Source organism: Monodelphis domestica, chromosome 6 (genome assembly GCF_027887165.1).
Source record: "Monodelphis domestica isolate mMonDom1 chromosome 6, mMonDom1.pri, whole genome shotgun sequence".
Lineage (NCBI taxonomy): Eukaryota > Metazoa > Chordata > Mammalia > Didelphimorphia > Didelphidae > Monodelphis > Monodelphis domestica.
The window spans coordinates 172452000-172478620 of NC_077232.1; the positions used below are offsets into that span (position 1 = coordinate 172452000).

The 26621-nt window shown below is 42.4% G+C and overlaps 1 protein-coding gene across 3 annotated transcripts in view; it reads right to left on the minus strand.

Annotated features, from left to right (window-relative positions):
- Positions 1-2126: 2126 nt before the first annotated feature.
- The window catches only part of MAML3 (mastermind like transcriptional coactivator 3), a 556838-nt gene continuing 532343 nt past the window's right edge, over positions 2127-26621 (minus strand). For 2 of the 3 annotated variants that reach the window (XM_056802719.1, XM_001377635.4), the window contains exons 3-5: positions 21537-21791; positions 12680-12761; positions 2127-5747 (exon numbers count right to left, since the gene is read on the minus strand). In XM_056802719.1, the coding sequence (XP_056658697.1) occupies positions 4750-5747; positions 12680-12761; positions 21537-21791 (1335 nt within the window). In that variant the 3' untranslated portion in view covers positions 2127-4749. The remainder of the gene's footprint in view (positions 5748-12679; positions 12762-21536; positions 21792-26621) is intronic. The other variant, XM_056802718.1, reaches the window with a different exon arrangement.

A 26621-nucleotide genomic window follows, 5' to 3' on the forward strand; every position in this document is an offset into this window, starting at 1 on the left:
AACAGAAGCATTTGGAGCAGACTTCAGTACTAGATGTCTATTACTTAATGGGGATGTGGAAGGGGGACTCTACAATTTCTCAGAGCTCCAGGTTTTTGGCTGGTATTGTCAGCCATTTTTACCTTGAGTTGATTTAATTTTTCCATTCCCTCTTGTCTCGTTTAGATGATTTAACCTATGTGACAGAGAGCATGCCCAACTTAATGTCCTCAGCAGCTGTATTTCCCAACCTGTGTGTGTGTCTGTGACTCTCCCGTCCTTTGTGAAACTCTCACTGATCTGGGGTGACAAGCCAGCATTCTGATCCTTCCCGTTTTCTTTCCCCAAAATACTACTGCTTGTCCTGCTCAGATCTTGCTGAAACGTAGCCCTCATCCTTCCATGGTTATATCCATTTTTTATAAAGGCTACTTCAGAGGCGTAACTGTGGTGGGGCAAGAGGAGCATCATTCCAGGCCCTAAGTTTAGAAGCCACTATCACCTAGTTTGCAAGAATGGTTAGAGTAGAAAGCTACAAGATGGTGGCCTGAGGATGATGACTTCCTTTGCTATGTTACCCTTTTGTCGATGTTGCTCCAGGATCTGTGTCTTTGCCTTAGAGAATAATGTCTCCCTCCTCCACTACAGTTGTGCTTCATGCAACTTGCCAGAAGTCTTCAGGTTCTGGCTACTTTCCCCCTCTTCCCTCACTGTGTCCCTGATAATGCCAGTTCCTTTAGGGAGTGCTAGAGCAAATTTAGAAATTTAAAAAGTAAAAAAATGACAAGGTTTGGGAAAGACTGTTTAGTGTATAAATGGAGATTTTGAGCCTTTGGACTTCATCCCCCCCAGAAGTCCCTTAGTATTTCCCAAAATTCCCTTTTCCTGCATCCCCACATTTTGCATGATTGTATTTGAGTGGCTGTAACTCCTCCTTCTTTCTCTTTTTGGACCTGCAACTAGGCTGAATTCAGGCAGTTCTTTTGCCATAGTAATTATTAATAAAACTTCTAAAATATAATACTTATTGAATATTAATTTTAAAACTCACAGTAGACTGCCAGGTAAATATTTAAATAATAATCTAGAAGTAATTTGAAAGAGTCTAGGCTTCATCATCTCCAGTGACTTTTTCGGAAGAGCTAGTTAAACCATGCAACTCCCAAGTCAAAGCCCATTAAGACCAAGTGCAGGATCTCTGCTTTTCAGTTTGGACAATTGGAATCACAAGTGAAAATCCTGACTTTAAGATTTATTATTAGACTATCCTGGGTCCAGTTTTCCTCATAAATACTTATATGGCACCATGATTTTACTGATGTAAGTACTCTAATGATATTCAATATCACCTTTCATGCCTTATTATCATATGGAAGTGATGGTGAACCTTTTAGAGACTGAGTGCCCAAACTACAACCCTCATGCTGCATGTGAGCTCCCCACCTTACCTAAGACAGGGGAGGGAGGAAGTGCTCCTATTGGGCTACTGGGTAGAATGGCAGGTGATTAGAGAAATGTCCTCAGGTATGTGGGGGGAGGGGGAAGGGAGCAGCCTCCTTTGGCATGCATGCCATAGGTTCACTAACACGGCGCTATGGGATTCATTTCTGGGTCCTCCTATAAAACCTCTATCCAATTATTAGGTTCCTTCCTTGATTTTTGTTATCATTCCTTGGTCCATAGAGTTAGAGCTGAAAGGTACCTTCGAGGTCATTTAATTTAACCTCCTCATTTTGTAGATGAGAAGAAATTGAGATATGCAGATTAGGTAGATTGTCTAGGGTCACACATGTCTACTAAATGTCAGGTGTGGGATTTGAACCCAGGTTTTTCTGGTTCCAATTCCAATACTCCATCCACGACATCATGTTGCCTCTCAAAACTGAATTGGCTTGCTCAAGGCCACCCAGGGAATAAGTGGCACACACAGCATCATATGGCTCATCACCAGTGTAGTTCATGGGCTGGCTGCTGGTTTGCTCTTGCTACTGCTTTACTTACCTTGTCTTAGTTGCTCACTGAGTCTCCCAATGTGTAAAATGGAGATGAAGTGTCCTTTTGTTTATAGTTGTGAAGAAAGCATTTTGAAAATCTCCAGGGGCCACAGAAATAGGAGTAGTTGTTAGTTCAAGAAAAGACACTTTGGATTGGTTCAGGTACAATCTTTTATTTGCCTTTTTCTTTAAAAGTGGTCTGCCAACATCACTTCATCTCTACATTTCAGAGTTCTGTACAGTTCTTAGAAGGAAATATGCAGTGCTTAATGTACAAGGTAAAAACAGAAAACTAGAAAAATCTGAATAGAATGGAGCCAGTTGCCATCAGGTAATACAGTACAAATTAGTAATCAGATGTAGTCTGAAGTGTAATGCCATTGCAGTGATGATGAATTAAGGAATGAAATAAAAATACTCTATTTTAAACAAACAGTATATATATATTCATATGTATATATTTTACAGATAGTAGACCCAGTGATATTTGCAGGATTGTAAAAACATATTTACAAATAACTTTTTTTTTTTAGACATTACATATACATCAGCACCGTAGTAAAAAAAAAAATAATTAAAATCTACCTCTTGTTAAGTTGGTCCCAGTACAGAGTATTCAGAGGAAGCTTTTCTGTCTCCATCCCTCACCTCTAGCTTCCTGACATCGGCTTATTTGTTGGCTTCCTGTACCTCTCTCAGAAAAAGGTGGATGTTTTGTGTACTTCCTCCTTTCCATCCAGAACTTTGTTGTTTTTGTTTTCGTGTTTGTTTGCTTTTTTTGGTTTCCATCTATTTTAACTCTTAAGTTTCCCTGATAGCGCGGCTCAACCTTCAGGGGTCTCATGTCCAGTCCTGCAGTGTCCTCCTGGGAGAACCAGAGCGGCCCCTGCCATATTCCCCTCACCAACGTGGCCAGCAATAGGCCTGCGTCCTCTCCCTTGCTGTTCAGGGATTCGTGCACCGGTTCCTTTCTAGAGGGCAAAGCATGGGCAGGATTTGGCAGCTTGTCTCCTCCAACACTAGTCTTCCACTCAAACCCCTTTTCTTTGGAATCCCCCCCAGCTTAGGTCAGTCTGTACCTCTCTTTCGGCTTCAGTGCGACTGGCTCGCAGAGGGCTGACCCAGCATCATCAGGACCAAAGACCAAAGCTTCTCTGACCAACTTTTCTCCTTGCCATGTCCTGAACTGTTGTTAGGGCACCGGTCCCCACGATGAGGGGTGGGAGGGAAAGCAGAGGAACTGGCAAGAAATAAAGGACACTAAGCTACAGTGTTGGTGCCTTTGGGCAGGGTCAGTGGGAGCATTGCTGAGCCTGGGATGATTCGGTGGGGAGTAGCTAGTTCATGGGACAGAGACGACATACAGCCCCTTCCTAAACACAAATTTTGCCAGATGTACCGGCTGACTTCTGCTTCCTAAACTCTCAGAAAATCTGCACTCAACGTGCCCAGGAAGAGGCGTGATTGGTAGAACACTCTTTTGGGGAAGACTCTTCCCCAGGTGACTGCACCCCGACCCAAGCAGACCAGAATTCTCCTCCTGAAGGTTCCCCCTCATTTAGGGATATCAGCGTTGCAAGGCCAATAGCCTGCAAGGACTGCCAAGCACAGAACAGACTTCTGTGGCCCAGGCAGGTCGTACCGACAACTTTCATCTACTCTAGAGGCTGGAAATACCCAGAATCCCTTTTTGATATCGGGCCGGGCAGCATTCCTTTTGTCATTCATTCTGGCCACGACCAGGCTCTGTTACAGGAAGTAGCTTCGTCTGGGATCCTGGTAAGAACAAGCTGTATGGAGTGGGCAGGTGGGGTCAGGGTTGGGGGAGGGGGAGCAGGAGAAATAGAAGCAAAAAGTAGGGAGTGACGGGGGTCGGAGATGGGCCTGAAAGACATCTCCAGAGTCCAGTGGATGTCTGTCCACCCCCCCCCCCAGAGGCTACACTGTCAGAAGCAGAGATGTGAAAAAGGATCTCGTACTGGACCCCAGCGTGGCCTGGGAAGCTCTGCAGTCTGGCCACCACACTGGCCATTTAGCCCTCGCCACAGCAGTGACAGACTCGTCTTCCGGGGCCTCGTCTCTTTGTAGCGCCTGGTTTATGCTCCTCCTCCAAGGTAACCTGGCTATCGCGGGGGGCATCAGGCAGCAATGCCCCTAGCATTCTTGAGGTTCATCATGGGGACTGGGAGGGGGCCAGTGGGTTCTCTTGGAGACCCCCCAGGAAGACGGCCCTGGCCTTCCCGCCCATCCTCCCAATACAGTAGCATGTCTTTAGACCTGGAATTGTTTCCCCCAGAGTTCAGCACAATTCTGATCCACTAGTGCCTGGCCCGTGCAATCACTCAGCAGCTTTGGTGGGAGAGCATTCCTCCCCGTGGCCTGAGGATCTGTTTTTTCTGGCGGCCTGAGAAGACGGGGGGCTGGAGAGACAGGGGACTCCTTGGCTTTGGGTGGCAGTCTTTCTGGGCTCATGGGCACTGGCGCCTTGTCCCACACAGGGGCCCGGGGTCAGGGGGAGGGCCATCTTGTGGGGCTTCCCAAGCTCTGGCTGTCTCTCTCATACCCATGGAGTGGATTGATGTGGAAGTTTTGCAAAATGCGGCCTACTGGGGCTGGAAATCGCCACCTTCATCTTCCACCATCTGTCTGCTACAGTTCAGCTCAAATTTGCACAGATTAAAAAAAAAAACAAACGAGGATGGGGCGACATCCCGTTTCCTTTTTTTTCTTTTTAAACGTTAACCACTGGAGTTTTGGCTCTCGGGGCCCCCTGTGACTAGGGATTGCCGAATAACTCGTCAAGCTCTTGCATCCACTCATCCCCTGGCCCGCCTTTGATGATGGAGTCCACGAGGTCGGCCCCCTCTGCTAGGCTGGGGAACGCGCCCCCGGCTCCTTCACTGCCGTAATTATAGGGTATGTCCTGGGATGGATTCCGGTCATAAACCTGGCCCTGGCTGCTTGGGGCAAAGTTGCCACTTTGCATCGGCGCCTGGGTGGGAGGCTGGCTGAACCCCGGCATGCCAGGGACCCCCTGGCTCATGCCGGGCATGACCATTTGCCTCGTCTGGCTGCTCCCTTGCTGCCCGGGGAGGGATGACATCATCTGCCGACCCATGGCTGTCGGGTTGAGAGCTCTTACGGTACCTGCGGTGTCCACCACCGACTGGCTCATCCCCTGGGGAAAATGCTGCTTGGTCAGCCGAGGCTGTCCGGCCTGCATGGGATAAGCGGTGCCATTGTTGAATGGACCCAGGTCTCCACTAGTCCTCCCAGGCATGCCCTGTAAGCTCCTCTGCTGCCAGTTTTGTGCTCCTTGCTGGACAGTTCCCATAATGCTCTGTAGTCTTGGAGGGCCTTGGGGCCTGGGCAAGGCTTGCCCCACAGGCCCTTTCATCTGCTGATGCTGTTGGGGGATGCTTGAGTTCACCAGCATGCTCTGGCTAAACCCGCTCACCATGCTGACCCCTTGAGCGGCGGCAGGCTGCCTCGGGCCTTGGGCCTGGCTGTGGGTCATGCCCAGGCCACTTTGGTTCGGGTGCTGTAGCATCTGGCTCATCCCTGCGCTCATGTTGTACATTCCTGGTTGGCTGGTGGAGCTGTTGCTGTAAGGAGCCATTCCAAGCTCAGACTGAGCTGCTGCAGGGGGCATGGCCCCGGGGTTCTGGGAAGGCCCCATTGCCATCATGCCTGCGCTCTGGGCCATCATCCTGGAAGCTCTCATGTTCTGCAGAGCTGCCTGGTTTCTCACAGCTGCCATGTCCTGGGGGGAACCTGCAAGGGAGAGCAAAAGATCACGCTGTGCATTTCTCAGAGAAAGCAACACACCAAAGACAAGCAGGCTAAGATAAGAAGCCATTTATGGCTTGGAATTCATTTCCTCCCACTTCGCCTTCTTAGAACCCGTAGCTTCGTGTGGTGGACAGGAATTGAGAGGACATTCATCACGTGGGGAACGGTTGTGGAACTGTGGCGTAGGATGTGAATACTATTGGGCCACACAAGCAGGATGGCCTCAGAAAAAGCTGGAAAGACCTATGAACTGCAGCAGAGCGAAAAAAGCAGAACCAGAACACCAGAGCTTCCACAGAGTCAATATACAATTGTTCCGCAGTCCCCAAAGAGTTCTTTGATTCAGTTCTTTTGCAACACCAGAAACGTCCAAGTCCTGACAGCAATATGTACAATGATCAACTGTGATAGGCTTAGCTATTCTCAGCAATACCACAATTCAGGGCAATTCTGAGGGACTTAGGACGAAGAATGCCATCCCCCTCCAGAGAAAGAACTGTTGGAGTCAGAATGCAGATCAAAGCATTCAAGTTTTCATTTTGGAGTTGTGGTTTTATATGAGTATTCTCTTATAATAATGACCTTGATAATGCATGCATAATCTAGATCAAATTGCTTACCAGATTTGTAAGGGGGGAGGGAAGGCAAGAGGGAAACAATTTGGATCTTATAATTTCAGAAAGTATATGTTAAAAACGGTGAGTACATATAACTGGGAAAATAAAATATCTTAAAAAAAAGTTCAGCACAAGCACCACCTCTTCCTACTCCAGTATTTTTTGGATGCTCCAGTTGGTTGGGCTCTCCTACCCAGCCTCATACCCCTCTCCTCAGATCATTAATTTATTTATATAGATGTATACATGGGACACAGAGTCAATACACAATTGTTCCATAGTCCTAAAAGAGTTCTTTGATTCAGTTTTTCAGCAATAAACTTCCAAGTCCTAAAAACAGTCATATATAAATTAGTTCCTGAGTGGACTGCAGCCACAAGTCAATATTTTGTATCTGAAGGGGGATTTTTTTAGAACTGTCTTTGTCTTTCCTTAAGCAATTTTGTTTGAGGAACTGCTTTTCTTTTTCTTTTTTTTTCTTCTTTTCAAAGACTAGAGTGGTTTTGTCATTTCCCTCTCCAGATGATTTTACAGATGAAGAACTGAGGCAAATAGGTTTAAGCAACTTGCCTTAGGGTTACACAGCTAGTAAGTGTTTGAGGCAGGATTTGAACTCAGGAAGCTGAAGCTATGTTGCTTTTTTCCCTCGGGTTTCTACAGAACTATCTATATCTCTCCTCAAGTTGTTTGCATCTATGATTCTCACACAAAAGTCCTCTTTCTACTCTTTTCAATAAATCAACATTTTCCAAGGCATTTTCCCTTAAGATAGGGGCACTACTATACACCTACATATAATTGACTTATTGGTGTAGTTGTTTCTCCTTCTTTCTCCATTGGAATGAAAACTTCTTGAGGTTAAGGGCTGTTTTTGTTTGTTTGTTTATTTTGTGTCTTTTTTTTTGGCTAGTGCCTAGAACAGTGCCTGGTCCAAAGTAAGAACTTAATAAATGTGTATTGAGCAAATGAATGAATTTATTCCCAGAAATCTTTGATTTCCTAGGAAGATCATGGATTTCTAATTTGGCATGGGAACTTTCCTTTCTGTTAAAAAGATCAATGCCCTGATCATATTTTCATTAGTGCTGATAATGTAACATGTTTTTTCTTTGCCAAGAAAGCTTCAGCTTCCTTGGAAGCAAGAGTTAATTCATCTCTTGAGCTACCTTAAGTAGGAACTGCTGATCATATTACATATTCAATTTGTGAGGAGGAACATGGTTCAGCTGAGAATACCATCAATAAAGACTATTAAAGTAATTTCCCTTAAGACCTCAATAGTGTTGGAGGGGTTAAAGAGCGTCTTTTCTTTTTGAAGAGGCTTCTCTGGATCTGTGGAAATTTGGGGGATCCCCAGTGCAGGGTTTCCACTTATTCTTGACGTGGTGCCTCTCCGTGTGTTCGAGCTATGTGGCCAAGAGCCAAGTATACCAAAATGTTCCTCACTCACTCTGCACCTTCCCAGATGTTCAAGTAAGGGATGACCATCTCTCTTTCTATAGATCTCTAATGTGGTTTTAATGAGGCAGAGATTTGTAACACCCTCAACTATCAATCCCAGGTCATTTAGCCTGAATCAATCACGTGGGTCCTTCTTCCTGCATTTCAGGAAGTTTTCAAACAAGGAGGAGACAATGAAGACAAGGATCTCAGGAGGCCAATGTTTTATCAGCGTGGTAGGGAATTACCAATGGATTTTTCTATGTCCCTACTACTCATTAAGACTATGAGAAAAAGAAAAAGAAAGAGTTGTTTTTTTCCAGGCCACTAAAAGAACATGAAGGCTCTAAGCCAATCAATACAATAAGTAAATTTTATCCCCCCTTAGAACACTGATGAGAACCCAGATGAGGATAGTCTAACCTTGAAATCCGAAACCTTGTTGGAGAGGGGGAGCAGGCTTTTGTTTTATTAACTTCTGGACAACTAATATGTCTTCATACTTAATAGTTTTATTTAAAAGACAATTTTATAGGAATTTTTATCATGACACATTTATTTGTCTTGGTAGGTCAATATTATTCTGAATTGAGCAATTAAAGGATTCTGGGGGTAAGTCTGACTAGACTCAGGCGGGAGACTTAATTATTTTCACCTTTAGGCATCACTGAGTTTAAGCAAAACATTAAAGCAAACCAAGGGTTTCTGATCAAACACTAGGTGACAGGATGCACTGCGACTTTGTGGTGTGGCATATTTAGAGAGGCATGCATTGCAGATAGAGTGCTGACTTGTCAGGAGCAGGGAGTGTTCAAATCCCACCTTGGACACCTAATTACTGTGGGAACTTGGGCAATTCAGGTAACAAACTTTCTAAGCATCAGCTTCTTCACAGGAAAAAAAAAACAAGGCTAGTAAGTCCTGTCAAATTAACCTCAGGGAATTACAAAACTCAAATAAAAGAATTACAAAACTCAAATAAAAGAATATATGCAAAGCACTACGTGCTCCTTATGATGCCTTCCTCCCCATTTCATCAGTAAAGGGCAGTAGTGTCAAAGTCAAATAGAAACAGATCTCTACCAGGCTATATTTATTTAGAAAACCACAGAATAACATTTTCCAGGTTGTATTGCATTTCATTTATTTTGCTAAACATTTCCCAAAACATTAAAAAAAAATCCTTACCTTCTGTCTTAGAACTGACACTAAGTATTGGTTCCAAGGCAGAAGAGTGGTAAGGGCTAGGCAATTGGAGTTAAGTGACTTGCCCAGGGTCACACAGCTGGGAAGTGTCTGAGGCCAGATTTGAGCCCAGGAACTCTGGACTCCAGGCCTGAACCACCTAGCTGCCCCTCCAAATACATTTTAATCTGTCAGGCTACACACCTCTGGTATTAGAAACTACATCATTGCAGATCAGTGAGTATTCCGTAATTTAGCGCTTTAAGAGTTGCTTGGGGGCAAGATCAAGTGACTTGCCTAGGGAGTGTATGAGTGAGACCTGAATGCATGCCTCTGAATCCAAGGTCTGTCCCTTCCTGGCTATGACACACTGGCTCTCTCAGGTCCAGTCCAATTATTTCCCTGTGAAGGCTTACGGCATTGACACTAGAAGTCATGCCAACCACATAGACAATCTGATTAACTGGGAACAAATGGGTCATTGAGATGACTGAAAAATCCCAAATGGACTGAAAAAACAAAATGGTCCATCTTGTCTATCATTCCATAGCTGAATTCATAGACCTGCTTTGGATAAATATGGAGTGGTTTACTAGAGACAGATGCAAGGGTCTACCTCGAGGCTTTGTCATTCAGAAGTGAGGCCATTGGCAAGGACTCTTTTCAATTGCTTACCCATTTTGTGCAATTCGGGTACTATTTCTAATGATGTGTAATCCAAGATCTCCTATTCAGGGCTGCTTCCATAGAATACTGCACATTTATAAGCTCTTCAATGGGTCTAGGGAATAGCGGTCCTGACCAACTTCTATTTTTAAAAATGTAGCATAATTAATTCTACTATCTACATGTAGAAGCAATGTTATTTTAAAACCAGTTGCATATTTGTCCATGAAAGGAAATTAGAATTATTTCTTATTCTCATGGTTCGTCCATAGTAATTGTAAATGTTTCGAGAAAGGAAGCTTAAAGAAAATATCCCTCCAAAGAGGAGCTTTAGTTTTCCTCTGATGAGGATGTATGTTGGGCAATGGGCCTCTTTTATAGCCCAACACACAGGTACAATTCTGAAAAATTGTGGTCGATTGGATTTTATTGTTTTCTGGCTAATAGCCCAATGTCAAAGCCAATTCTTCAATAGTCAGTCAGAGTCAATAACATGGCAGTTGTTTTGTAAAAGGTCTCCGTTCTCTCTTCCCTCCGGGAGGAGTTCATATTTGTGAAAAATAACCATTTCCCCATGGGCATATAACATTGCCCAGAGGCGGAGGACTCAATGAGCGAGAGAAAGACAGTCATTAGGTCCTTTGAAAAGACGAGTGTTAAAAGTATGGAGGAGGAACAGTCTGGGAGCTATTTCTGACAGGCCTTCTCTGGAAGGACAATGTTTCTTTATCTATCAATCTGATATTCTTCCAGATGGGTAACATCAGCATAGCAACAGTATTTGTCAAAGACGTGAAAAATATCGAAAGTCCTGAAAGATGTATCAGATAGTCTTCTATCAACCAGCTTGGAGATTTTGAGACTTTCTTGCTTTTTTTAGAGTTTTGCTACACATCTATCCTATGTGATTTAGAATTATGAAAAGGTGCAAAGGGGTGAGTTTAAAGATCTCAAAGCAAAAGTATAGGAAAAAAAAAAAGTCCTTTAAGAGACATCTCTCAAAATGCAGAACATATGTTCTCTCAGGGCGACCAGCTGGTTGCCAAACATGGATTGGTCAACCAATGAGATCAGGAATTAATGTGGGACATGCCTTAAACAGCTCAGGAAGGACTACAGGGTTAGTCAAGTTATTTCCTCCCTTTAATACAGTCTGAGAGGCAGCGCAATGTAGTGGGAGGAGGTATAGATTTGGGGCAAGAAGACATATTTCTTGGGGCAGCTAGGTGGCTTAGTGGATAGACAGTCAGACTTGGAGTCTGGAGGTCCTGAGTTCAAATCTAATCTCAGATACTTCCTAGCTGTGTGACCCTGGGCAAGTCACTTAGATCCAATTGCCTAGCTCTTACTGCTATTCTGCCTTGGAACCAATGTTTAGTATAGATTCCAAGACAAAAGGTAAGGGTTTAAAAAAAATGAAGAAGACACATCTCTGACCACATACTGGATGTGTGATCCAAGCCAAGTTACTTAATCACTTTGGGTCCCCATGGAACCCCCCCACCCCCATAGATCCAGATCACCTTCTCCTCCCAACAGTTTAAAGGGGTATAAGTGTATGTAAGGGGGTTTGAGGGTGTTGGGAACTATATTCTGAATAGAAACCGGGACTAGACTTGTGATCTGATTATCATGAAGACATTACTAGTGAAGGTCAGCATCCACTGCAAATTATAATCTTAGAGTTGCCGCCTAGAGCACCAGGAGATTAAGTGATGTGTCTGAGGTCACCCAACCAGTATGTATTTAAAGGCACAACTCGAATGCAGAGCTTCCTGGCTCCAAGGCCAGTTCTCTAGCCACTATATCATGCTGTGTCTTGTGATAAAAGCTATGAAACACTGACTCACAATTTTTTTAAGGAAAACATACTACTCCAAAGAATACTGGAATTGATTGTGCAATTAGAACCTTAGTGGATGATCCTATTCTAAATGTTAACTCTAAGGTGATGGGCAGGCTGGTCAGGTGGGGATTGGCTCCACAAGTCTGATAAGATCTCAGTAGAAATGTGGCTATTTTGTCAAAGAGGTTCTTTGGATCGTCGAATCTCAGAATTAAGAGGGTCTTAGAAGTCTCCTTAATCCAAGCCATTTTCTAGCATCTGTGACAAACGTTTATCCCAATTCCACTTGACGGTCTCCATTCACAGGGGAAATCGATACCTCGAAGACAGCCCATTCTTTTTTTGGTTAGCTCTGGTCACCTGAACCTGTAACATCCCCTTTTGCTCTCACGTCTTCCCTCTGAGGTCAAGAAGAACAGGTCTAATCTCTCTTCCACATCAGACTCTTTCAAATATTCAAGGATAGATACTGGTTGCCTCCCAAGTCATCCCTCTTCCAGCTTAAACACCCCCAAGTCCTGCCACCAGTTTTCTTAGGTACGACACACTCTCTAATCCCCTTGCTTGGTATCAGTATCCCTGACTTCAGGGAGATGTTTCTCAGATTGTGAAAATAGAGTTCAATGGGATCTCTGCTACTTTTCCCTAGCTGATGCCCCCAGTTATATGGTAAGGAAAACTCCTATTCAGGGGACAGAAAGAGTCCATCAAAGCCTTATAATTATCCTCTGTACCCCCTTAACAACTTGCACCAGAGAGACAGATGGGAGGGACATTTCTGTGGAAGCTGTAACTTTCAAAGTTAACCACCCAACCCTCTACTCAGAAAGAAGTTCTAGCAATGCTCTCTCTATTCCTTCTGGGGCCATAATTAAAAAAAGATCATTAAGCTTAGGATGTTCAAATCATCCCTTAATGATCTGCTTACCCTCTAAACTCAGCAATGACCAGTGGTTGTTACAAGTTGGAAATATCTCTTACTGCTACATGAACTCTGACCTCCTGCCCAGCACTAAATCCAAGGAAGCAAAGAGGATAATGGGGCAGGATTTGTTCCTGTGGTCATTAAGAAGACCAGGATATCATATGAAAAATTGTGACATGAAAGGCATGATTAGCCCCAGTACTATAGGAGAGGCACTGTTGGGTTCTGGCCTTACCTTGGAACTGATTGACCTGCTGCACCGGATACGGGGTCCGCTGCTGGAGATGCTGCCGGGGTAAATGTGATTGCTGTAACTGCTGGATTGGAAAGAAGGCAAGAGAGGGGAAGAGGGCATAATGAAACATGGAGAGAGAATTGGAGCCAGAGAGAGGAGAGAGGGGGAAGAGGGAGAGAGAAACAAGAATACAGAATTAATTAAATCTGCCATTAATTTTGACATGCAAAACTTTGAATCAAGACAATGTGCCATGGTGGGAAAAGGGATTAGAGAGAGAGCCAGAAGATCCTGGATTCCAATTCCAGCTCTATTTAGTACTTTTATAACCTTGGGAAAATAAGTCATCTCATGACCTCAATTTCTTTGTCTATAGAATGAGGGAGCTGGACTACATGGCTTTGAAGGTCTCTTCCAGCTTCCAGAGTTGGGCAAATCATATAATAATAATAATAATAATAATAATAATAATAATAATAGCTAGTATTTAAAAGGGTAGGTAGGTGGTACAGTAGATAAAGCACCAGGCTTAAAATTTGGATGACTTATCTTCATGAGTTCAAATCTAGTCTCAGATACTTACTAGTTGTGTGACCCTGGGTAAGTCATTTAACCCTGTTTTCTTCAGTTTTCTCATTTGTAAAACAAGCTGGAGAAGAAAATGGCAAACCACTCCAGTCTCTTTGCCAAGAAAACCCCAAATGGGGTCAACAAAGAGTTTTACATGACTGAACAACCCAAAGGACTTTATATACATCATATTATTTGATTCTCACAATGACCTTATACAGTAGGTGTCATTATTATCCCTATTTTACAGATGAGGAAACTTAGGTTAGGAGAGATTAAATGAATTCCCCAGAGCCACACAGCTAGTAATTGCTATAGGATTTTAACTCAGATCTTTCTAAATGTAAGTCCAATATATTCTGTGCTAGCTAGATGTGATTGCAATTCTCTATGCCTTGGTTTCTCCTTGTTTGTCAAAGGGCTGTCAAATAAGAATGCCTAGTAAGGTTACTGTGAGACTCATACAGTATATATTGCATGTGAAAATATCCCAAGAGAAAAATGGAGGATGGAGAGTGTAATTATGAACCCACCTCTGTGAGCCTCAGTTTCTTCACCTATAAAATGAGGCAGTGACAGGGTGTGTGTGTGTGTGTAGACGAGAGAGCCTATAAGGATCCTTTCCAGTTCTAAGTCAATGACACAATGATGATATATTTTTGTGGGTTGGTTTTGTTTCTTTTGCTCTCTTATGCACTGGGATATGTTGCTTTATACATTGCTTTGTGACACCGTGGTGTAAAAAAGAAAAGGAGTCAACCAAACAAATATATATTTGAAAAGAGTCATTTGAAAGTCACTGAAAGTCAGTATGAAAATCAAAGCAGGAACCACCTTCCCCCCAAATTGAGAAAACCTGACTACAATGCCATTTAAAAGGATCATTCATTTGGTAGACAATAATCATTAGTGCAAATTAATATACAGTAAGATACAATAAAAGGTAAAAATGGAATATTAGGGGATAGCTTACTCAGTGAATATTTATTTATTCTTTTCAACCCTTACCGTCTGTCTTAGTATCAATTCTAAGACTGAAGAGTTAAGAGCAGAAAAAAGGGTTAAGTAACTTTTGGGGCATACCACAGTTAGGAAGTGTCTGAGGCCACATTTGAATCCAAGTTCTTTTGTTAGAATTTTTTTTGATAAGTATTTATTTTTGTTCAACTTTTTACTATTTTTTCCAATTACATGTAAACAAATTTCCACACAAGTTTTCCAAAGTTATATGAATCCACATTGTCTCCCTCCCCTCTCCCAGAGGTGGCAAACAATTCAATCTGGGTTATACATGTATTAGCATGCAATTGTTTTACCCTTTGTAATTGTGGTCTTTACTCTTTCCTTGGCCTTGGGACAGAAGACTTCAGATTGCTCAAGAGCCAGTACTAAAATGACATGCTCTCTTGGAGAGTCTGATTAACTTGGCATCTGGTCACTTAATCTATCACTGCTATTGGTAAGCCACAATTACCCCCTTTAACACTATGTTTTATGCACAATAAGAAAGAAAACAAGGGAGGTGTTCAGACATTAGGGGGGTGTTATTCCTTGTTCTGTCATTTGGCAGTAACTAGACTGAGAGAAGTCACTGAACCTCTCTGCTAATGAATATTTAATGACAACCACCACTAGTGGGTGGATAGGAGAGATCAGCCACAAAGAGATCCTGTAGAATGGAAGCTGGAGAGCAGGAACTATCATGCTCCCCCCACTCCACCCCACCACCATCTTTGTATTCCTAGTACCTAGCACAAAGCCCTTGAACATAGAAAGCATTTGATACATGTTTGCTGAATGAATGAAGGACCTAGCTCTTTGTAAACCTACATCTGGAAATGTCCCATAATGTCCCAGGAGAATTATTTTTGTTTATATAAGGTCAGTCTGTAGCCTGTAAGTTAAAAAAAAAAGACAAACCTTAAACCTCCTCAGACTGTATCAGTCAATACAGTATTATACATGAAGTAGGTGTTGATAAATACTTTTGGTTGATTGACGGATTGCCATCAATTGTGTGTTGTTACCACATTAATCATTTCTCTCAGGAAGTGAGCAATTATTTTCCTGAGCTTTGCTAAAACCTTTCCTCAACTAATCATCACCTTCTTTTAAAAACCCTTACCTTCTGTATTAGAATTGGTACTGTCTTAGTTCTAAGGCAGAAGATTGGTAAGGGCTAGGCAATGGGGGTTAAGTGACTTGCCCAGGGTCACACAGGGTAAAGTATCATGCTCAGGGCTCTAATAGCTAGGATGTGTCTGAGGACATATTTGAACCCAGGATCTCCTATTTCTAGGCCAGGTTCTCAATCCACTTAGCTTCTTATCCAACTTAAGTTCTCCACACTTTAATATCTCTCTAGGACATCTAGGTCATCAAAGCTTGGACTGGAAGACACTTTTAGAGTTTCAAGAATCCTAGAAGTGCTGAATTGTAAAAGTCAGCTCATCTAGTTCAACCCTTCATTTTACTGAGATGGAAACTCAGAGTTTTAGCACTTGGTTCCTTGTCAAACAAATAGCTAACGATAATATGATATGATAATGAATATGATAATAATAATCAACACATAGCATACTAGAAACCTAGGACACTCTCAATTTCTTTCAGTGCTGTCCCTCAGAAAACATTCTCCATGGAATGGTTCTCCCTTAAAATTTTTTTTATTGTTAATCTTTCTTTTAGTTGCCTGTTAACCCATCCCTTCCCATCCTGAATTCTTCCTCATAATAAAAAACAAAGAAGAAGATGAAGAAGAAGGAGGAGAAGAGAAGGAGGAGAAGAAAGAGGAGGAAGAGAGAAGAAGGAGGAGGAGGAGGAGGAGAAGGAGAAGAAAAAAAGAAAGAAGATGGAGGAGGAAGAGAAGGCCATTTCTGTTTTGAGAGGAAGCTTGAGGTCATAAAAAGAATTTCCCAATATGCAATGGACTCTGTCTTCCTAGTGCTCTACTCTGGCCCAGTTCATTTTCCCTGTTCAATGTCTGTCTAACATATATGTATTAATGGATGAGCTCTAAAAGATGTCCAACTCAACTGCTTATCAAGATCTAGACAATTATTCTTCGGCCATCTGGTTTTCCCTGAGTGGATAGTTAGGTTAAAATCCCTTCAGTTATTTTGGATCTTATTCAGGAGGTTTTGCAATGTTATTGGATATGACAATAACATCTTTATACAATTCCTTGCACACAGTAGGTGCTTTGCTTTTTAATGGGAATGGTTAAGGGGAAAGGAATGTCATCTATTTGTGTGTCCTGGCTTTTTAAGCAGTATCGTTTTGTACTATCCTCTAATCTAGATAATAGATGATGCATTTTCCCCCATCTGTGACATCACTCCCAGGTTGGGGGTCCTGTTGCCAGGCCTCCATAATACTGTTGAGAAGATAAACCAGAAGGTGGATAGGGGAACAGGGGAGGAAGGAGATGGGCTATATTTGATGTGAGCTCTAATAGTGGGATAGAGTCAACTCTCTGTGTGGTGAGTAAAGATGAACCAGTTATTAGCACTTGCTTTCCCTCAAAATTACCTTCCATAAACTTTGTCTTTTACGTTTGTGTGGGTAAGCTGTATGTCTCAGAACAATGTAAACTCCTTCAGGGAAAGAATTGTTTTTTTATTTAGTCTCTGTATCCCTGGTGCTTTGTATGATGCTTGGCAGATAGTAGGTACTTTTTAACTCTTTGTGGCCTGGCCTGAATAAATCTGAGCTCAGAAAAAAGCAGACATGTCATCCGCGACCTCTTTTCCACAATCGCTCTCAGCTAGAACTCTCTCCCTCAAATTTCCATCATCCCAATTCCCACTGATGGGAGCTTCACCCACTTCCTCTTGGCTCTTTGTGAGCCTGGTAACTGGGCCCCCACTCTTCTAACACCCCTGAGCCGATTTAGCCAAATCTCTCCTGGGTTATAGCGCCCATCTCTCCTGTGGCTTGGCCACTGGCAATAGCACATGGAACAGAAGCTGTTACTTAGAAGGACCATAGGAAAACCTGAGCATCACTAGGACAGGCTGGGCAAAAAGGTTTGCAAAGCTCAGCCTCCTCCCAGCTGTATCATTCATCACTGCCTGAAAGATATTAGTGCGGCTCCTTGTCACATTCTGACTGCAGGGTGAAAGGAACACAGGTTCGTCTTTTTTTAGCTGGCAGGCTGTTGGTCTGCCTTGTAAAGAGGAAGATAATTGCACGGTCACTCAGGAACAAAAACAAAGTCACAAACAAACAAAAGATGAGCATACGAATCAAGAAAGCTTCCATTTCCATCCAGATTTAGAGTTTCTCATCTACTTTCCTCCTAAGAATCGTGGGCAGCAGGTGTTATAAATCTGACTGTCCTTATTCTATGGATGAAGAATATAGGGGTAGTGTGGGATGAAAGCTGGTGTATTGGACTTGGAGCTGGGGAACATCTAGTTCAGACTCCAGCTGGGACACTTACTAGCTGCAATTCCGTGAGCAAATCACTTAAGCGCTGCGAGTCCTGTAAGACTATATTGACAGATGTATTGCTGGGAGTGCCCACGTGTCCTTGATGTATTGGGAGAAGAGGATCATGAGGCTGGAAGAAAAATAACTAACCCACTGTTCGGGGACACTATCAAGGACTAGAATCAACCACAAATATTTAGGACGTGCCACAGTGTGTATTGCACCTCGCTAGGGGAGACACAAAGTCTAGGTAAGGCATAGTCTACTCCACTCATCCTGCTATCTCTTGCCTCCATGAATTTCACTCCTGCCTGTTGAAATCCTCCTGTTCTTTCAAGGCTCAACTGAGGTGCCACTTCCTCCGTGAAGTCTCCTCTGATACTTCCAGCTGAAAGTGTTCTCTTCCTCCTCCTATTATTCTTTTCTTTTTAAACTCCTTTCTTCTGTTAATATAAATTCCAAGACCGAAGAGCAGTAAGGGTTAGGCAATCAGGGTTAAGTGACTTGCTCAGGGTCACACAACCAGATTTGAAGCCGGGTGTCCTGGTGTCCTATCCATTGCATTACCTAGCTTCCCTGACTCATATTTTTTTTAAAGACAGTATTATCTACATGAAGGGTTGGTTCCCAATCTGGGGCACATATATCCCTAAGAGTTAAGAGAAGCTGGTCAAGATGGTTTGGGGGATATTTGGCAAGTAAGCATTTTATACTAATGAAGTCACTTAATCGACTTCATTTTTTATGAACAGATACAGGGTAAATGCACTAATTTATTCCCTTTTCTATCAAACAGGGGGAAAGGAGGGCTCAAAGACTAGAAATGGTTGGGAAACCCTGGTCTATTTGTCTCTGGATCCTTAGTACTTAGCAAAATGCCTGGCACATAGACACCTAATAAATGTTTGTTGACTGACTGGTAGAAATATTGCTTTCGGAAAGAAATAATAATTAGAGACCAAGTACTTAGCATGCAGAAAAATGGATCTTCAACTTTTTAGCCTCGGGAGCTCTTTACACACTTAAAGATTACTGAGATCCCCCTCCCAAGAGCTTTTGTTCATATGGGTTATATTGAATGTTGAATGAATCAGAAATTAGCACGTTTTAGTATTATTATGAAAATAGCTTTGACCTTGCAGACCCTCAAGGGTTCCCAGACTGTGCATGGTGAACCGCTGACGTTGAACACTGAGCTTCAGCACAAGCAGGAAGAGGAGGGAAGCATGGGAAGTGATGGGTCCTCTCTCTGGCAAAAGGGGCATCGCAAGGGCCAGACATTTCTACACACGTGTGCCTTTTAAAATTCCTTTCAAATCAAATCCATTTCAGTCTATACAAACATTTGCATAACAGGTACTAGGTAATGCTGTGGTGAATAGGACCCACTCAACAAATATTTATTCATCTCTGTTTGTAAAGCACTGTGGTTAGAGGTGATACAAAGCTGAAAGGAGGAAGGGGCTCTGCCCTGACAGGCACTATGATAAGTGTTAGATTTAGAGTCAAGAAGAGCCAGATTCAAATCCTGCCTTTGCATGTATTAGCTGTGTGACCCTGGGCAAGTCCTTTAACCTCTGTAAGACAATGTCTTTATCTGCACATGGAAACTTTAATTATTTCTGAGAACCAAAAAAGGTCAAGCACTTGGCAGACTTTTTTTTTTTTTGTAAAATGGATCTGTGTTTTCACTGGTTTAGTGAGCTTTTATTTTAGTAAAGAAACTCCATTTCTGCATGGAGATTGTCAATTGCTTGCATTTTACATTCTTTGAGAGTTTCCTGAGTTCCCAAATAACTTGCCCAGGGGTACAGAACCCATATTTGCCAAAGGCAGGACTTGAACATGTCTTGCCGATGATTAGGCGGGCTCTCTGTCCATTATGTCATCCTGTCTCTCTTGTAGGTCTCATAAGATTTAGAGTTGGAAGGATCCCCATTCCCATTTTATAGATGGGGACCCCGAGGCTTACAGAGGAGAAACAACTTGCCCGAGCCAGGTCAGTGGCAGATGTTGAACTCCAAAGGGAGTACATGTCCTGCTTCCTCAGGGTGCCGTAGAGGAGACAGTCTAGTGGGGGGCCATGATGTTCACAGACACCTATAGCTAATCTATAGACACAACAGATAATCTATGCGCAGTGCTCATGGCAAAGTACAAAATAAAGGGCTGTGCGAGAAGTTCAAGGAAGAAGAAGAAGCTGGTCCTGACTGCGAGGTATGAGGGAAAACCTCCTAGGCAAAGAAGCTTTGGAGTTGGGCTTTACAAGATGGGTAGTGAGGTGGTTCGGGGGCAGCTCGGTGGCACAGTGAATGGAGCACTAGGCTTGGAATCAGGAAAACTCATCTTCCTGAGTTCCAATCCAGGCTCAGACATTTATTAGCTGTGTGAGCCTGGGCAAATCACTTACTCTGTTAGTCTTAGTTTCCTCAGCGGGTAAAAATGAGCGGGAGAAAAAAAATGGCAAACTACTTCCATCCCTCTGCTAAGGTAATCCCAGATGGAATCACAGAGTTGGACACGACCCAAAGGACTCAACAACAAAGCTAGGTGGCACAATGGATAGAATGGGCCGGGCCTAGAGTCAAGAAGACTCATCTTTCTGAGTTCAAATCCAGCCTTAGACACTCACTAGTTCTGTGATTCTGGACAAGTCACTTAACCCTGTTGGCCTTGCTCCCTTGTCTATAAAATGAACTGGAGAAGGAAATGGCAAACCATTCCGCCATCTTTACCGAGAAAACCCCAAATGGATACGATTGGGGATGTAGATTCCAAATGATCATCCTAGTGCAAACAACAACATGGAAATAGGTTCCGATCAAGGACACATGTAAAACCCAATGGAATTGCGTGTCGGCTGCGGGAAGGGAGGGAGGGAAATAATGTGATTCTTGTAACCAAGGAATGATGTTCTAAATTGACCAATTAAATAAAACTAAAAAAAAAAGAAAACCCCAAATGGGGTCACAAAGAGTAGCCCATGACTGAAAAGACTGAACAACAAGAAAAGCAATTTAAGAGAAGAGGAGTAAGCCTATTCTAGACACTGAGGGAGAGAACGTGCAGAGGGAAGAGTGGGGCATGTTCATGGAGCCTGTGTGACCTTGGGCAGGCTTCTTACTTGACCTCCAAAGGCCTGTGTCCAGGTAGGCTCAAGCATGGAGCATACGGTAAAGCATTGCTGTGACATAACGCGATAAACGTAGGTTGGCGTCTGACTAGGGTACCCAGCTGCCCATCCTATGTGGAAGACTGAATTGGTCTTAGGGGCTACTGAAGAGTGACTTGGCCTGATCACAGGATCGTGTCTCTCTAGATGAAAGGGCCCTTAGAGATCCTCTCATCCCAAGGTTTCTGATCGCAGTGTGTTCAGTATTTCCAGAATCAGATGAACATAAAATTGGGAAATGTTTAACGAAACAAACACAAATTTAATGCAAGATAGACAACATTAATTTTTTGGTTTTCAAAGTGAAAATAAGGCATCCTTTCTGTGGCACTTGACACCACTGATCTGGTCCATCCCCAAGAGGACAAAGGAGGAGAAGGGACCTAACTGCTGAAGGTGACACTGGTAAGTGGGAGGATCTGGATTTGACTCCAGGTTAATCAGGCTACGAGCATCAGTAAGTGCTGGGCACTGTGCTAAGAGCTGGGGATACAAAGAGAGGCAAACGGATGGCTCCCACCTTCGAGGAGCTCACATTCCCATCCTGTCCCCAGAGCCAATAGGGGCTTCTATTCCTGGCCAGGAGGCAGGAAGGTGGGCTGCTGTCATGGTCTGGGTAATGAGGGCTCAGGCCAGGCTGCCTGCAGGGAGAAGAGAGAAGCAGGGGCAGGTTCCCGTTACCTGTTCGGCCAGAATCTGTTGCTGCTGCTGCTGCTGCTGCTGCTGCCTTTGCTCTCTTAGAAACTGTTGCTTCTGTTGCTCCATTAACTGTGCCCTCTGGTCAATGAGCATCTGCTTCATGATGGCTGCCTGGGGCTGGGTGGCCAGGAAGCTGGGACCCCCAGGGTTGGCACCTGTAACTATGCTGCCAGAACCTGGAGCCACTGAGGGCTGGATAGGGCCCGTAGTCCGGGACAGTCCAACTGGGTGCTGATCCTGTACAGAGAAATAGTCAAGGCTTTAATATCAAAGCTTATTCCAATTCGAGGCGACAGAATGGGAGAACAAGGATTAATAATGATGAAAACTCACACTTGCATCATGCTTTGAAGTTTATAAAAAACACTCTTGGGAGCTAAGTAGTCCAAATATTGCTATCCCCATTTTTCAGGCAGGGACGGTGAGGTTAGGAGAGCTTAGGTGACTTGTCAAGAGTGTCAGAAGCAGGTCTCATGATTCTAAGTCCAGCACATGTTTTTTTTTCCCTCTAAAGCCTCTGAGGCATAAAGTTATCTAGCTAGAAGCTTCCAAATGACATGTTTGCATATTCCTAAAGTATCCCAATAATATTCCCACCTTACCTTCCCACAGCCATGTTAGAGACGTTGACTATGGACAGGAAAACGAGTTTATTGTAGAAAATCTGTGATCTATCTAGACCAATTAGGGAAGTTTGAGGGAGTGACCACCTTATCAATCAATAATTATAAGCAAATTAAATAAAAAGCATTATTAGATGTGAAATGAATAATTTTGATTATATTAAATTAAAAAGCTTTTGTACAAAACGAATGTAACCAAGATAACAAGGGAAACAACAAACTGGGAAAAAATTTTATAGCAAATTTCTCTGATGAAGTTCTAATTTCTCAAATGTCTAGAGAAATAAGTCAAATTTATGAGAATACAAGCCACTCCCCAATTGACAGATAGTCAAAAGATACAAGCAAGCAACTTTTAGATGAAGAAATCAAAGCCATCAGTAGTCATATAAAAAAAAATGTTCTAAATCACTCTTGATTTGAGAAATGCAAATTAAAACAATGCTGAGGTACCACCTATCAGATTGGCCGATATGATGGTAAAGGAGAATGATAAATGCTGGTGGGGATGTGGCAAAGTCGGGACATTAATGCATTGTTGGTGGAGTTGTGAACTGATCCAGCCATTCTGGAAGGCAATTTGGAACTATACCTAATGAGCTACATAATTGTGCATACCTTTTGATCCTGGAATACCACTACTGGGTCTGTATCCCAAAGAGATAATTTAAAAAAGAGAAAAGATCTACTTGTCTAAAATATTTATAGCAGCTCTTTTTGTAGTGGCAAAATATTGGAAATTGAGGGAGTGTCCCTTGATTGAGGAATGGCTGAACAAATTGTGGTACATGTTGGTGATGGAATACTATTATGTTGTAAGAAATGATAAGCAGGATGGTTTCAGAAAAGCTGGAAAGATCTGCAGGAACTGATGCAGATTGAAATAAGCAGAACTGGGAGAACATTATACATAGTAACAGCAATACTGTATGATATTCAACTCTGAAAACTTGGCTTCTCTCAGCAGTGCAATGATTTGAGACAATCTTGAAAGACTTAAGATGGGGAATGCGATCTGCTTCCAGAGGAAGAACTGTTGGAGTGGCATGGACGCAGATCAAAGCCTAATATCTTTCACATCAGTGCATTTATGGCTTTCTTTTGGGGTTTTGGTTACATATGAGTGTGCCCTTACAACAGAGACCAATATGGAAGTGTTTTTCATGATAATAAAAATAAAATTTTAAAAATTATACTGTGTTCCTAAGTAAGAAGGACATTAATCTCCCATGGGAAGTCTTTGCTGAACTCCCTTGTTTTAAACATTTCCCCCTACTCTACTTACATATATATAAAATACTTGTATCTATATAATACAGACCTATATGTATATATCTATCCATCCATTTCTCCATTCAGCTATCTATAGAAGGACACTAGGAAAAGAATGAGGAAAATTTTCTCCCATAAAAGAGGTGTGTAAGGAAGCCCTTTACAGTGGAGGGAGACATGGGTGGTGGGTTTTGCATTATGTATCATTGATTTCATACTGCTTGCCTTCTCAGTGAGTGTGAGAGGGAATGGGAAAGAGGTCGAGAGTATTTGGAACTCAAAGTTTAAAAAGAAAAGAATGTTTAAAATAAATAATAAAATTTTAAAATAAAAAAGAATGTCATCCAAGTTTGATACTAACTGGGTCCCACTCTAATTTTAAGAAATTATAAATAGAGGATTTATTATTATTATTATTATTATTATTATTATTATTATTATTTTGTTTTGCCTCTAAGGCCAGCACTCCAGCACTAGACCAAGTGACCTCTTAAAGAGAGGAATAGAAGGAAGGAATGAGCAGAGCTGAGCATAAAAGAACAAAGCTAAATGTTGTTATCAAAGACAACTTACACAAATTAATCTGACAGTTAATTACATATGTAAATTGTTATTATGTACAGCATAGTAATTAGGCATAAATAGTAAGTAGTTAATGTAAATGACTATGGTTAACATGATTTCCCCAAAGTCAAATACATTTTTAGTTTTACCTTCTTTTGCTATGTTGGTGCTGCAAGATCTATGGTTAGTATCAATACTGAGAATATTGCTGATTGTAACCTTCTCTTCTCCCTCCTCCTCTTCTGGCTTCTCTCCCCTCCAAACAGACAATAAAAGATGAAATTCCTACTTTCAAGAGCCCAATGTTTACTGCCCAGCCGAGAATCTCCCTGAGCTTCCCTGAATCTGAAGGATCACAGAGTCATACATTTAGATGTGGAAAGGGCCTTAGAAGGTCATCGAGGCTTACCCTCTCACTTTCCAGATGAAGAAATAAGCCCACAGAGCAACCACCGAACTTTCCTCCCCTATTACTCCCACAGAGCTACACTTAGTAACTTATAGACCTGGGATTGCAACCGAGATCTTCCAAAGTAGAGGAAAGATCTATCTGTCCTCCTTTTCCCTGCTTGCTGTTCACTTGGGGTTTTCTGGATACTGGAGTGGTTTGCCTTTGCCTTCTCGAGTTCTTTTTATAGATGAGGAACGGAGGCCAAGAGGGTCAAATGACTTACCCAGGATCACACAGCTAGAGTCTGAGGTCAGATTCGAACTCAGAAGATGAATCTTCCTGCTTCCAAACCCAGTGATTGATCCACTGCATCACCTAGCTGCCCTTTCCCTACTTGCTGGAAATTCTAAACTGAAGATAGCTTGTCTGGGAATACCAAGTTAGTGGTGTGATGGAGGGCAAGGCATAAAGCAACAACAGTTTCTGGGTTCCTAGCATCTGGTACATTTGGTTCAGAGAGACTGAAGGGGATTGTTAAATTTAAATGAGGATGAAAAAAGGGGAGGGAGCCGAATCTATGTCTAGGCAGAGAAGGAAAGGAATGGGAGAACATAGTTTGGGAGAAAAAATACCCTTCTGACACTTAGCACTATGTATGTACACATTAGGCGATTAATAAATGTTTGTTAACTTGATTTGACAATTCAATTTATTTTTAAAAATCCTTACTTTCTGTCTTAGTAACAACTTTAAGACAGAGGAACAAGGGCTAGGCAGAGAGGGTTAAATGATTTGCCCAGGGTCATATACCTAGAAAGTATTTGAGGCCACATTTGAACCCAAGTCTTCTTGACTCTGGGTCTGGTTCAAGTTAAAAAGTAGGGGTGGGGGGGAAAAGAAGACCCTATTGCTATGATTGCATAGTGAACACAGCATAGACCTTGGAGTCAAGAAAACTTGGGTTCTAAATCCTGATTCAGACTCTTAATAACTGAGAACTTGGGCAAATCACTTAAATTTCCTGGCCCTCAGTTTCAGCATTTGTAAAATGGGGAGCTTGGACTCGATGACCTTTAAAATCTCTTCAAGCTCTAAATCTATGTTCTTATGTTAGGCCTCCTTTCAGATGATTTCTCTCCTTTCAGGCAAAGGCTTCCTGCATTTTCCTAAAATAATGTCTCTACTTGCTTCCTTAGGTAAGAAAATCCTTCAATGGGGAATTCAGTCATATTTAGACACTTCAAGGATCTTAGGCCACTAATCCTCTAGTCTATGGCTTTCAGAGGAGGTGAGCTCTGTGGGTTACTTTGGCCAAAATAAACATTTCATCTAGTGGCCAACTTTTTGGTGATTCACACTGAAGTAAATGGCCTTATTTAAGAAGGAACTTCCTATTCTGCCTGGTCAAAGGTACCTGTGGACCTCATTCACACTAAGGTCTAATTTAGTGGCTCCTTAAGTGTAAATGACTGATTTCAGATGCACTGTTTTGATGGGCCAGAGAACCAAAGGGTACCAGGTGTGTTATAATAAGTTCCTTGAGGAACCAAGTGCCATTATGCTTTTGTATCTGTATTCTCACCATTAAACATGGGCTCCTGTACAGAGGAGATACTCCATGAAATGTTTGTTGAACTGAAATCATTAATAATAAGAAAAATGCTAATTAGATTACCCTGGGATGTTGGCCACATCCTTCAAGTTAGAAGAAAGATGGCAGAGCTCATTGCTGGGATGGGGTGGTAAGACATTGAGGTAGGTCATTTTAAGTAGGGCATCATGGCCAATCTTTCTCTTTTCTAATGATTTGGAAGTAGGAGGCTGAGGCTCTCTCTCTCTCTCTCTCTCTCTCTCTCTCTCTCTCTCTCTCTCTCTCTTTCAAACCCTTACCTTCCATCTTAGAATCAATATTATGTATTTATTCTAAGGCAGAAGAACATTAAGGGTTAGGCCATGGGGGCTAAGTGACTTGTCCAGGGTCACACAGCTAGGAAGTTGCTGATCCAGATTTGAACCCAGGACCTCCTGTCTCTAGGCTAGATTCTCTAACCACTGAGCAACCTACATGCCCCTCTTTGTATTTTTGAAGGCTCATATTTCCTCTTTCTTTCTTGAAAACAAAATAACAAATCATAAATTTGTGTTGAGAAATGAAAACCTGAAGAATTTTTTTCACAAGTTCTTTGGGGTTTAATTCGTGGGTGATGCAGTTCACTG